The following is a 14,420-nucleotide window of genomic DNA, read 5'->3' as shown; positions in this document are numbered from 1 at the left end:
GATCGCTGTGCAAACACGCCATCAAGATTTGTGACACCATCACCTCCCTCTCCTTCACAGAAACCGGGCTTGCCCCAGCATCCACCCCAGCCTTCGCCAAATCGACCCCCCAGGCTACAAAATGATTCACCGCAACCACTCCAACAGACACAGCGGAGGTATCACCATCTGCCACAAGGACTCTTTCCACTGCACTGCCACTAACAACAATCCCATTCTAATCATGAAACATCATAAATTCCAGATCAAACCGGACACCAACACAACCATAAGAGGAACCCCTGCCTACAGACAGCTGGGCCCCCACCCCACCTTCTGCAATACCATACCAGATTTCATCACCTCCCTGGTAGTTGACACTGACCACTACATCTTCCTGGGAGACCTAAACTTCCACCTTGAAGACTAGAGCGATGCAAACTCTACAGCACTCATCAACAACTTGAGCACCATCTGCTTCAATCATCTGGTCTACACACCCTCCCACATTACAGGACATGCAGGACACACACTTGACCCCATCTTCCTCACCAGGAACATAGTCAGGGTCACCCACACCACCGAAGTAACTTGGACAGACCATAGCATTGTGCACTTCACCATCGACCTACAACACATTTCCCCTACTAAACCTCACACCCTACCCCATTGCAAATGGGGCAAAGTTACAGAAGCCATCTAGGCCGTTGCCCTAAAAAACCACCAAACCTACCCCCTCCCCCCCCAGCAGACACCCTAGAACACCAACTACAAAACCTCTCCAACTGGCTCACCACCACCACCGCGGACAGCATAGCACCCCTGAAGAGAACCTCCAGAAAACAACCCACCAAGCAAGTCACCTGGTTATCCCCCAGACTCCGCACTCCCAAGCAGCAATGCAGGACAGAACACTAGAGAGACACTGGTGTTGCAACAAGACCTCCGCCAACCTCGGCTCTTTCAAGACCACCCTCAAAACATACCATTCCCGATTCAGGAACACCAAGAAACAAAAGCTCAGCTCCTGCATCCATGCCAGCTCCAACCGACCCAGAGAACTGTTTATTATTGTCAGAGAATTCTCCTGCCCCTCCACCACAGTGAACACCATGCAACCCTCCAAATCTCTCTGCGACAAGCTGTCAGACTACTTCCACCAGAAAATCATCGACATCTAGAACAACTTTGAGACCCATTCCTCCAACCCGACTCCCCTGGCACCGGAACCCACACCACCATCCACCAGATCTCTGAATAGAATCAGCTATCCACTGAAGACACCATCAACATCATGACCTCTAGCCACTCTGAATCACCCACTGATCCCTCCCCACACCACCTTCACAACCTGGGCTAAGAAGAAATAGCATCTGCCCTCACGGAGATCATCAACCCTCCATCACCACTGCCACCATTCCCAAGATCAAACCTCTACTAATGAAACCCTCAGCCGACCCCAGTGAACTCAAGAACTACTGCTTGATTTTGCTCCTCCCCTTTCCCGCCAAAGTCCTGGAACAAGCAATCAACAACCACCTCACCAACCTTGAACACAACCACCTTCTAGACCCATCCCAATCCAGCTTCCAACCAAAAAGGAACATCCTAGACCTCGGTGGCACAGCGGCCCCCATCCTCTTCAGACCTTTTGGCAGCTTTCGATACCACCTCTCACCACAGCCTGATCATCAGACTTCATGCAATCGGCATCCAAGACAAGGCACTCAACTGAATCTCCTCCTTCCTCACCGGCCGAAAACAGAGGATCCTCCTCCCTCCCTTCATCTCCACCCCCAAAGACATAATCTGCGGCGTCCCTCAGAGCTTCTCCATAAGCATGACTCTCTTCAGAATCTACAGGACTTCTCTAGCCGTCCTCGCCCAAACCCACGGTCTCAAAATCATCTCCTATACAGACGACACCCAGCTCATCCTCTCCTTCACAAACGACGTCACCTCCACGCGAACCAACTTCCAGGACACCATGACAGACATCGCCACCTGCATGAAAGGCAACTTTGTCAACCTATACTCGGACACAAGCCTTCTCCATGGGACAACACATGGTGCCCACCTCCCTCGGACCCCCACCTACTCCCTCAGACCACGCAAGCAACCTTGGAATCAATCTAGACACCCACCTCACCATGAAGAAAAAAATCAACGTTGTTTCCTCGGCCTGCTTCAACACCATCCACATGCTGTGCAAGATCTTCAGATGGATACCTTGCTCAACCAGGAAAATGGTCACTCAGGCTCTTATCACCAGCCGCCTCGACTACGGCAACGCTCTCTACGTTGGGACCACCAAACAACTTCTAGGACGCCTCCAGGCCATCCAGAACACTGCACCCAGACTCGTTCTTGACCTCCCCAGAAGAACCAGCATCACACCCCGCCTCAGGGCCCTCCACTGGCTCCCCATACAGCAAAGATGCCTCTTCAAGCTCCTCACACACCCGTACAGAGCCGTCCATGACACTGGACCTGCCTACACCAAACCATGCCTCAAGTTCCACCAACCCACCAGATAAACTCCACTCTGCCTCCCTCACCATGTGCCCCTTATCCACCACGTCTGCCTTAGAGGACGCTCCTACTTCCAACTCACCACAACAGCCTGGAACTACCTCCCCCCCCGACCTCCAAACCGTCCTCTCCCTGAAGGACTTCAAGCACCAGCTCAAGACCTTGCTCTTCGACCATCACCTCGGCCAGACAGGCCAACACCACAGCCCCAAACCAGCACCTGGAGACATCCCAGGGTAACAAGCACTCGCTCTACAAGTACCTCCTGATTGATTGCCCGCAGCTGTGGGCAATAGTGCTTGTTAATGACCTGTTTCTGCAATTATGGCCCTGGATAAGGTGCATAAAGTTGTGGTGGGTAATTTGCAGTCATTACTGCCTTGCCGGTATTGGCAATAAGACTCTTAGCAACCCCTTGCTCTCTCATCACAAAGAGAGGCACTATAGTGCCCAACCTCGTCAAAACTCATAAAGGTAATGGTCATTCTGTTACTGTTGTCCTTACTCACCTTCTTCATGGAGCATGCAGCTTCCGTGTTATGTATTTTAATTAAGTAGCTTTAATTTAATATATAATGAATGTTATTACTATGAATGTACTGTAGGAATTGTTTACTTTTAGTTGAAGCTCTGCATTCCACTGCACATTCCCTGAATTCTGAGAACTGTTATAAAACGTGGGGACAGCACTTGCGTGAAGCGAAGATCGGAGACCGGGTGTCCTTGTACTGTGATATGGTGTTTCGAAGATAAATAAATTCAAGTTGAGCCACAAGTCTCCGATTATATAATCAGTATCTTGACATTCTGCTTCCTGCCAAAAAGAAAACCGAACTCCCTTTTAAATTCCACCTTTTAGCTAAAGTAGAACGTTCATAATTTGGATTAGAAAAAGCTAATGCCATCTGTGTATCTTTTGCAGTGTTCTGCAGAGTGTGGTGAAGGAGTTCGAACCCGAACTGTTGTTTGCATGACCAATCATATAAGCAGTTTGCCACTGGAAGGGTGTGGCAACAACAGACCTTCAGGCACCATGGTGTGTGACAATGGGCCATGTCAAGGCAAAGTGGAATGGTTTGCTGGGAGCTGGAATCAGGTAAGATCTCATAGACAGTGTCGAGTAGCTGGAATTGATCACTACGATGGATTCTAAAACAGTGTGGGCTTAATATGGAAAGAATCAACGCTCCTGCCAATAGTGATGTACTTTTCGACTATATGTGATCACATTTACCTTTCCTTAAGTAATGTGTCTGTATTATTAACTTATAGATGTGGGTGCTTGGGGCAGATCAGAGGAGGTGGAGGATAGCAGACTGCTATTCTGCGCTAATACTGCTGAATCTGGCAGTAAAAGTGCTGCGAGTAGCACATGCAGACTCACACACAGTAATGTATGGTCACACACACACACACGCACACACACACACACATTGTGCATGCACAACGTTATATGTCAGGGTGGCAGAGGAGACTGTTAGGTGTGTGTGCATGAGAGCCAGAGGATCACCCAAAGGCGAGGGAGTGTGGGTGAGAAGGACACTTCGGGTGGGGGCAAGTATCAAATCTTCAGATTTGATATGGCTAAAAACAAGAACTTATCTGCTGCACCTGCAGTCACTACTGTCTGTCTGACTCTCTGTTCCAAAGATCTCCAGACCTGTCCCATTCCATGTGCCCTGCCAGCAGCCTTGCTGGTGCTTAGGTCTTGTTTGGGCCCAGAAGGCAGCTTTGCAGCCGTTTCTCCTGAGTTTTGAGGCGACTTGGTGTGATGCATGACAAGCCATTTGATGGCCACATTGGCATACCTTAGTCATTATGGTGCAATGTCTTCCATAACGATGGCCTAGCATATTAGGGGCATCATTGGCAAATGTGCCCCACATAGCATGATGACAGTATCCGCTGGTTTATTAGTGGTCTTTCTATATTTTGTGGAATCCAAGCATATTGTGCCTGCTTAGTCATTATGGTGGCACAACAATTGCCAACATGGTGGCTAACCCTGAATAACTTTGGCCTTGGCACATTGTGGATAGCTTGCCTTGGCATATTGTTGCAGCCCTCATGGTACTCTGGTGGTTACCAATGACATAATGGTGGGACTGGACCAGTATGAGTATACTTGCCATACTGTAATGCCTCTTGACCCTGTGTTGCAACTCCTAGCATAATAGTTAGAGTTACCTGGTCTTGACTTTGGAGTACATCGTAAGAGACTGAGAAGGAGGCTATTACTATTCACAATGTATTACTAAGGAAATTGGTGCTCTGAAAAGAAATGGGTGGGAGATATTTCCAGATAATTACAAGCAGGAACCAGTCTGGTGTTACTGTGTAAACAATACTAAAGTTGATGAAGGAGTTTAGACACATTTCAGCATAGCTAATTAAATTAGAGCACAATTATTCCTGGCAAAGGGATCTCTATGTCTGGGAGAAGTAATGCATTAGGCAGTGTTTGCGACTATGGCCGTGCTCTAAGGTGACCAACAACCCCATAATTGATTATGCTAGGAAAGAACAAGAGGAGATAATGCTGTAAAATATGTAATGGTCCTTTATTTATTTATCGTACCTATTCGGCAGAGAGATTTCAACACCTAGGTTCAGATTTCCTAAAGTTTTGTGCAGTTGCAACATGACTCAAAGTAATGCAAGGCAGTACACTGGCATTTACTTTCTAGTACAAAATGTATTTCGCACTGGAAAGGTGACCTTTTCTCAATGCAAAAACACTTTTCACATCATTGCAATGCTTCGCATCAAAGCTGCGCTATTGCAGCTTTTCTTGGGCAGGTTAGTGCACATATTCTGTTTGAGGCAAAGCCTGATCAACTAAAATAGCAACACCTGTCTCTGTGACACAAACTAATATCTTTGTGAAACAAGTTTTAACCCCTTCGCTGCCAACGACATAATGGTGCGTCTGGACCAGTTAGGTATACTTGACATACTGTAATGCCTCTTGACCCTGTGGTGGCAACGCCTAGCATAATGGTTAGAGTTACCCGGTCTTGACTTTCGATTTTCCGCCTCAGGTGCCAGGCCTTTTTTGGTTATTTGGGGCAGTTCGCGCTCAGAGCCTCAAATCTTTTTGTCCACATAAGATACCCACGCCAAATTTGTGTCCTTTTTTCGCAACATCCTAGGGATTCTAGAGGTACCCAGAGTTTGTGGGTTCCCCTTAAGGAGACCAAGAAATTAGCGAAAATATAGCGGAATTTCGTTTTAAAAATTATTATGGGAAAAAAGGGCTGCAGAAGAAGGCTTGTGTTTTTTCCCCTGAAAATGGCATCAACAAAGGGTTTACGGTGGTAAAATCACCATCTTCCCAGCTTTCAGGAACAGGCAGACTTGAATCAGAAAATCCAATTTTTCAACAAATATTGGCATTTTACTGGGACATACTCCATTTTTACTACGTTTTGTGCTTTCAGCCTCCTTCCAGTTAGGGACAGATATGGGTGTGAAACCAATGCTGGATCCCAGAGAGCTAAACATTTCTGTAATGCAGACAAAATTCTGAATTCAGCAAGAGGTAATTTGTGTAGATCCTACAAGGCTTTCCTGCAGAAAATAACAGCTGAAATAAACAAATATTGAAATTGAGGTGAAAAAAACAGCCATTTCTCTCCACTTTTTACTCTGTAACCTTTTCCTGCGATGTCAGATTTTTTTAAAGCAATATATCGTTACATCTGCTGGACTCTTGGGGGATATATAGGGCTTGTAGGTTCATCAGGAGTCCTAGGTACCCAGAGCCAATAAATGAGTTGCACCTTGCAATGGGTTTTTATTCTATACCGGGTATACAGCAATTCATTTGCTGAAATATAAAGAGTGAAAAATGGGTTTAAAAAAAACCTTTGTATTGCCAAAATGGGCATACGATAAGGTGTTGACAAGCAGTGGTTATTTGCACATCTCTGAATTTTGGGGTGCCCATACTAGCATATGAATTACAGGCATATCTCAAATAGACGTTTTTTTTACACTGTCTTACATTTGGAAGGAAAAAATGTAGAGAAAGAGAAGGGGTCAATAATACTTGTTTTGCTATTCTGTGTTCCCCCAAGTCTCACAATAAAAATGGTACCTCACTTGTATGGGTAGGCCTATTGCTCGCGACAGGAAACGCAACATGGAATTTTTTTTACATTGAAATGTTGCGTGTTTAGTGCCTAGCTGTGGATTTTGCCCTCTAGCTCAGCCGGCACCTAGGGAAACCTACCAAACCTGTGTATCCAAGATGGTGTGACTTGTGGGGCTTTGTTACCCAGAATCCTTTGCAAACCTTACAATTTGGCCCAAAACACACTTTTTCCTCACATTTTGGTGACAGAAAGTTCTGGAATCTGAGAGGAGACACAAATATCCTTCCACCCAGTGTTCCCCGAAGTCTCCCAATAAAAATGGTACCTCACTTGTGTGGGTAGGCCTAGTGCCCGCGTAAGGAAATGCCCCAAAATACTATGTGGACACATCAAAATTATCAAATGCTAAACTACCTGTTTTTGCTGGGGGGGGCGACCTGCGCTTTAGGTCCTGGGCAAAGCAGCCATATAGGGAAACCTACAAAACCCAAACATTTCTGAAAACTAGACACCCGAGGGAATCCAGGGAGGTGTGACTTGCGTGGATCCCCCAATGTTTACTTACCCAGAATCCTCAGCAAACCTCAAATTTAGCTAAAAAATCAACTTTTCCCACATTTCTGTGTGGGATTGCCACACTGGGGCAAATTTCCTACCACCCAACGTTCCCCTCAGTCTCCCGGTAAAAATGATACCTCACTTGTGTAGGTGGGCTAAGTGCCTGTGACAAGGAACAGCCAAAAACATGTCGAAATTGAGGGGGGAACCAAAGCGGGTCAAAAAGGGCAGTTTGGAAAAAAACATTTTTATACTGACAAGTGCGGCAGAATTTTTATCGGTATAGGTGAGACAATGCTGGGTGGTAGGAATTTTGTGGATGCCTGCAGATTCCAGAAGGTTCCATCACAAAAATGTGGGAAAAATATGTGATTTCCAGCAAAGTTGGAGGTTTGCAGGGCATTGTGGGTAAGAAAATGGTGCAGGGTGCATGTGAAGCACACCACCCTGGACTCATCTAGATGTTTAGTTTTCAGATGTGTCTAGGTCTTGTGGATTTTTCTACATGGCAGCGTCCCAAAAGTGCAACCCTCACCATTCCAAGTGGGACGATTTTGAGAGTTAGCCAAGCTCTCTTGGCCCAAATGTAAAACCAAAACCCAAAATAATCAAATGTCCTCTTGCTTGCCGTGGGATAAGATGTTTTAGTGTGCAGGGGGAGAGCTGAAAGACTGTTACTCCTTTCAGTTGCGCTGGGGACATTACCATGCCCCCACTGGTTGGTAGCCACCACCACACTATTTGTTATTTTTTTTTAAATTCCCAGGCATCTAGTAGACTTTCTGCCCCCCCGGGGTGTGGATCAGGGGTAATTGCCCCATCTGCCCACTGGTGGGCAGAGCAACTTTGGCCCCATTTACTTGGGGTGGGGCTATGGCCATACACCAACCCTCTTATTTTGTTTTCTGCCCCCATTGTGGGTAGATGGGCCCTCCAAAAATAGGTCTATCTGCCCTCAACAGTAATGTGCCCCCATGGGGAGCCACCCTTGCCGAAGGGGCTGCCCCCCCAAACAAAAAACACACATACACACCAATCCCTGGCGCCTAAGTAGTTTCTGCCCCAGACCCCCCCCCGCGGGGCAGATCAACCTAATAGAAATAGGCCGAACTGCCCCCAAGGGGAGCAGAAATGGCTTAAAATAAATGTGCCCCCCCCAGGGGAGCAATCCTTGCCTAATGGGTTGCTCCCTATACATAAAAAACATAAAGTAAGCAAAAAAATATATATCCCTGGTGTCTAGCAGATCGGCCTATTTATAATTATAATTATATTTATAATAGGCCGATCTGTCCCCAGGGGGAGCAGAAAAGGCCTAAAAATATTTATGCGCAAGTATATTGAAAATACCCTGGTGTCTAGTGGTTTCTGCCCTCTTTGGGGGCAGATTGGCCTAATAAAAATAGGGCGATTTGTCCCAAGGGGGGGCGAAACACCCTAAATACAATTTGCCCCCCCCAGGGGAGTGACCCTTGCCTAAGGGGTTGCTCCCCATACATAAAAACATAAAGTAAATAAAAAAATATATCCCTGGTGTCTAGGGGTTCCTGCCCCCCTGGGGGCAGATCGGCCTAATTATAATAAGTCGATCTGCCCCCAGGAGGAGCAGAAAAGGCCTAAAAATATTTTGCCCCCCTGGGAAGCAGTCCTTGCCTAAGAGGCCGCTCCCCTTATATGTAAGTATACTAATAAAAAAAAATCCCTGGTGTCTAGTGGGCATTTCTGCTGCTGGATTGCATTGCGATCGGGCAGCAGAAATGCTTGCAGAGACATGAAAGGAAAGGCATGCCTCTGCCTGCCCTCTCCTCCCCCCAAGCAGAAGAGAAATTCTGAGCATTTCTCTTCCGCATCGCGCTGAAAGCATGCTTCCAGTGCAATGGGAGGTGACCTCTGATGACGTCAGCATGCGATCGAGTGCTGACCTCATCAGACGTCACTGGGGGGAATTGGGGGATTTGGGGGTAGCAGGGTAACCAATTCCTCTTCCATCCCTGACTGGGGGGTGTGGGCCGGGCGCAGGTTGAGCTGGTCTCGTCCCCTGCACACGGGAACCGTGTGCGAGGACGAGACCAGCTCGTACCGGGCACCCTAGGGGTTAAAATGTGGATTGTGTGGTGTTTTGAGACTCGGGTCTGCCCGCGATGCCACGCCGGCCTCACAAGCGGCTCACAACATTCTAAATGGAATGTTGAAATGTGAAGTCCCTAGAAACTGTCTAACCATTAACCCCTTCACTGCCAGGCCTTTTCCCCCTCAGGTTCCAAGCCTATTTTTGACTATTTGGAGCAGTGCGCGCTTAGGCCCTTATAACTTTTTATCCACATAAGCTACCCACGCCAACATTCTAGGATTCTAGAAGTACCCAGAGTTTGTGGGTTCTCCTGAAGGAGACCAAGATTTATTTATTTTTTAAATGGGGAAAAAGGGATGCAGAAGAAGGCTTGTTGTTTTTCCCTGAAAATGGCATCAACAAGGGGTGTGCGGTGCTAAAATCACCATCTTCCCAGCTTTCAGGAACAGGCAGACTTAAATCAGAAAACCCAATTTTTCAACATAATTTTAGCATTTTACTGGGACAGACCCCATTTTTACTATTTTTTGTGCTTTCAGCCTCCTTCCAGCTAGTGACAGAAATGGATGTGAAACCAATGCTGGACATTTCTGAAAAGTAGACAATATTCTGAATTCTGCAAGGGGTAATTTGTGTAGACCCCACAAGGTTTTCCTGCAGAAAATAACAGCTGAAATAAAAAAATATTGAAATTGAGTTGAAAAAAACCCAGCCATTTTTCTCAAAGATTTATTCTGTATCTTTTCCTGCAATGTCAGATTTTTGAATGCAATATACAGTTACATCTGCTGGACTCTTCTGGTTGCAGGGATATATAGGGCTTGTAGGTTCATCAAGAACCCTAGTTACCCAGAGCTAATAAATGAGTTGCACCTCGCAATGGGTTTTCATTCTATACCGGGTATATAGCAATTCATTTGCTGAAATATAAAGAGTGAAAAATAGGTATCGTGGAAACCTTTGTATTTCCAACATGGGCACAAGATAAGGTCGACATGACCTTATCATTTGACAAGCTGAATTGAAAGACTGTGATATTGCTTGAACTAGGACTGAAAAACAGGCAATTATTGTGCAGGACTGTGTCAAGAGGAGGGTTATAACCCCTTCCCAGATCTTCTGTTGGGATTCAATCTTGTGATCTAGTGTGTTACATTCAGTGTTGTTGTTTATGAGATGGACATTTGAGTGGTAGACCTAGCAGTAGTGAAAAATTAATGTAAGAGTTTTTCACTACCAGGACATACAAAACTTAAAATTGTAAGTCCTATTTTTTAAATAGAAGGCACCCTGCCCTGTGGGTTGTTTAGGGTCTACCCTAGGAGTGACATTGGTATGAAAAGGTTTGGGCCTGGCAAATGGTTTGCAATAGCAGACCTGAGACAGGGGCTACTTAAGTGGGTGATACAACCAGTGCTGTGGGCCAACTAGTAGCATTTAATGTACAGGCCCTGGGTACATGCAGTACCCCTTTACTAGGAACTTGTAAGCAAATGACATATGTCAATTGGAGATAAGCTAGTGTTACAATGATTTGAGGAGTGATCACATGCACTTTAGCACGAGTCAGCAGTGGTAGAGTGTGCAGAGTCCTAAGGCCAGCAAAAATGGAGGAGGAAGGCAAAAAGCTCAGGGGAAGGCTTGAGGCTGAAAGATATAATATATGTTTTATCAAAGTCTAGGGCCTTATTTGGAGATTAGCAGATGCCCTGCCTACCCTCTATAGAGTAATTAGAATTCCTATCCACTGTAAATCAGGTCTACAGAACATATGCCACTTTTTTGTCTTACATCTTTAAAATTCTGAATAAACATAAGCTTCTCCAAGTTGTAGCAATTCCTAGCTTCCTAGCAACCACTTCACGAGTTTGTTCAATATAATTTTTAATTTATAATATTTCATAATGCATTAATTGGATCTGCAATTCCATGCAACAAGCAAAAATAAAATATCAGTATATTAATTAAATTGTTAAATGTGCATGGTGTAAACATGGTAGACAAGCAGCCAAAATGTGAAATGTTCACTGTATCTAAATTAGTAATCTACCAACTCATCCCTCTTATGTTTTGCACTTTTGATCTTCATTGTTACTGACAGATAACTTACATTTCATTGGATTCTTTTCTGTATGCGTTTTTGGCACAAGCCTCAACTTTTTCAATTAGGTTTGAAATGCAAACTTAAGATATGCTCATGCCTACCTTGTATCTGATGCAGTTCATGTATTATGTGAGAGTGTCTACGTTGTTTGTAGAAGCAGAAAACAGTATACAATAAAGTGTTGCATTAACTGACACTTTACTATTGATGTCCACATTTTGTAAATAACTTTCAAGGGGCATTTGTCAGTGCACTTAATAAGATAAACTTTGACATCTTAAGCCACATCACACACAGACACAGTGGGGGCATGTGTCTATGTTTAACAAACTAGAGAATGGGTTGCAGACTCGGCAGCTCTATGTTATGGAGCTGCTGCTACCACTATTTCAAAATAGGTGCATGAATGACATCATGATACTGCCCCATCTACTGTCAATCTGTATGGCATAGGATTGTTTCACAATTTCACAGTTTGCCAAGCTTAATTTTTAGGTTCCGTTATATTTTGCTATTGAGTTTAAAATGCTTTGTACATTGTTACTTTAACCTTAACACACATTAAGACACGTTTTTGGATTATGTACAATGTAATATACATGATAGTTCACAACACGTTAAACCAGAATGCATAATCTGCTGAACTGATCCCAGCATACACAATCTGCTATTTTCAGTGGCATCTCCTGGAATTTTAGATTAGAGCTTCATCAGTCAATAAATGAGGGAAGATAAGGAAGAGATCAGCAGCCTACAGCCCTACTAAAAACATCTGTGCAGATGAGGCTTGTTGCACTGAAATACTAGTTCTCAGTTGACAATGTGTCTTTCCTTTTCAGAAAGGAAGGCAGGTCGGAACCCAGATGTTATTGTACTATATCCTTGACCAACTCCACAGCTAAGGTGTTGGGCAGAATTCTATTAGACCTGCTAGAGTCATGGGGCACGAAAATTCAATTTAGTACCAGGTCCAGTGTGGGTTTCCGGAGGAACTTTGCACCATTGATCATTGTCTGAATCTTAACCTTATAATTAATAAGTACCGCAGGGTACATCTAGCCTTTAAAGACCTGAGTTCAGCCGTCAATTGAGTGAGTCAGTCAACGCTATGGGAAATGATATCAGCAATGGGAATTCCGTTCCCTAAAAAAGACGTCCTCAGATGAATACAAAGTGATTTTATAGTGTATATTAGTTATGGTCCCAATAGTGAGTGCACAACTCCAATTAGGATTGGGAGGGGGCGCCAGTCAAGAGGGTGTTTTAGCCACCATTCTTTACCTTATATATTAATTATCTAGAACACAGAGTAGGGGCTGATCCTTCCAAATTGGGGAGCAGATCATTGGCAGAACTATTATATGGAGGTGACTGTGTCCTAATGACAAGAACTGTGTTGGGATTCCAGAAACTTTTGGATGAGTTTGCCCTCTGTGCTCTAGCTACAAATTTATCAAAATCATATACTATGGGTAGTTGTCGGTTGAACGAGAAGGTGAAAACACACCTTATCAAGAAGTTCTGCGTATCCTGACCTTTACAGATTTGGGATCCCATTCAACAATAAGGATACCTTGTCAACCATTTTGAAAGTAAGGAAGCCCCAATTTGACAAATTTGTTTCGGCAATATTGAGGTCTTCTGCTAAGCTGGGGCACAAAGACTTTGGACATGATGATTAGCATCTATAAGCAAGGTGCATTTCTGTGGCTACGTATGATAGAGGTATATGGGGAATTAGTGATGCAACACCCTCACAGATCAGTGAAAATGACTTTTAGAAAATACTTTTGGCTGTACCAACTAGCTGTCCAGAATATGCATGCCTCTCTGCACTAAGCATTTTGTAATACGTAAAGTTGTCCCCTTTAATGCTCTGTCTTTCTGTCTAGTCAAAAAGGGAAACCACTTTCAATCGACATGTGATCTTAGGCTGCCTGAGGCATGTTGATGCCCTTACGATCCCATGGTTGTTTTATATTAAGGAGCAAATTATGATTTTGTTGAGATGAGAGAACTTTTTACTAATATTGGAAGTATTAATTCATGTATGCAAGAAAATGAATTTGTAGCTATGTTAACTACAACCGATTGAATGTCGGAAGAAGATGGTAGTTAATAGTCAACTTTCATTGACCACTAATTCTTTGGAGCCACATCTGTGTTTTATACTGCCTCCCGTCACAGATGTATTTGGTCAGGTTCTGGTTTAAAATAGCTCACGTTTTGATTTCTTGCCCTAAAGGTGTGCACAGAGGCTCAGATGTTGCAATATGTCTGTCTCTGTGATTCAGAATCAGCTCCATCTATGTTACATTTCTTTTGGGTCTGGAAGCTTTTTGAAGTACTCCGGAAATAGTTTTTAATACCCTTAAAGGGGACTCATCGTAGAAGTTAAAATAGACCTGCTGTGCTGTATTCCCAATTACTTCAGTCTGAATTTGTATATATAATGATTTACAAAATTATCTTGCCCACTGTAAGATTGAGACATGTGGTGGACAAATGACATGATGTTGTAATGAATTGGTAACATCAACTGTTATATCCCATATTTTCTCCTTTTTATTAATGATTTGATCCTGATTGTTTGTTCGTATTATGTTTATAACACCTTGCGGAATATTTTTTATTCTGACTGACTGCTGACAAATAATAATGTACAACAATAGTGAATGCAGTGATGATAAAGTAATCGAAGGCACTGTGAAAAAGGCCAGTGAAGCATTGTCACAACTGAGGCTAATACCTGAAACATGTTTTGTAATAGCTCTTTTGTTTGAGAATGTACATATCCTTTCAGGTTATATATGCAGGTCATATATGGACTGTGTGTAAAAAATTGTCTTTGGGCAAGCCCCTCCAAGAACTTCAAGGAGGACCAAGCCTCTTGGCTGACCTAAAAAGCATAAAGAATGTTTCATGGATGTCAACTATGAGCTATCCTGTATAAAGTTCTTGGGGTGAAATCTCCCACAGTCCTACGGGAGGTATCCAAGTTTGACTTAATGCAATATTCGGTGGCAAGCTATGGGCCAGCCTTTTGAATGTTATACAGCATCTGCTTGCTAATTAGCAT

At 44.1% G+C, this 14,420-nt stretch overlaps 1 protein-coding gene across 4 annotated transcripts in view; it reads left to right on the top strand.

The window, feature by feature from the left end:
• Positions 1-14,420, top strand: part of THSD4 (thrombospondin type 1 domain containing 4) — a 1,878,668-nt gene that overhangs the window by 1,750,663 nt on the left and 113,585 nt on the right. For all 4 annotated transcript variants that reach the window (XM_069222360.1, XM_069222359.1, XM_069222362.1 and 1 more), the window contains one exon: positions 3,434-3,607. In XM_069222360.1, the coding sequence (XP_069078461.1) occupies positions 3,434-3,607 (174 nt within the window). The remainder of the gene's footprint in view (positions 1-3,433; positions 3,608-14,420) is intronic.

Source organism: Pleurodeles waltl, chromosome 3_1 (genome assembly GCF_031143425.1).
Source record: "Pleurodeles waltl isolate 20211129_DDA chromosome 3_1, aPleWal1.hap1.20221129, whole genome shotgun sequence".
Lineage (NCBI taxonomy): Eukaryota > Metazoa > Chordata > Amphibia > Caudata > Salamandridae > Pleurodeles > Pleurodeles waltl.
Note: the sequence above shows the minus strand (reverse complement) of the source record. Positions and strands in the feature narration are given on the sequence as shown.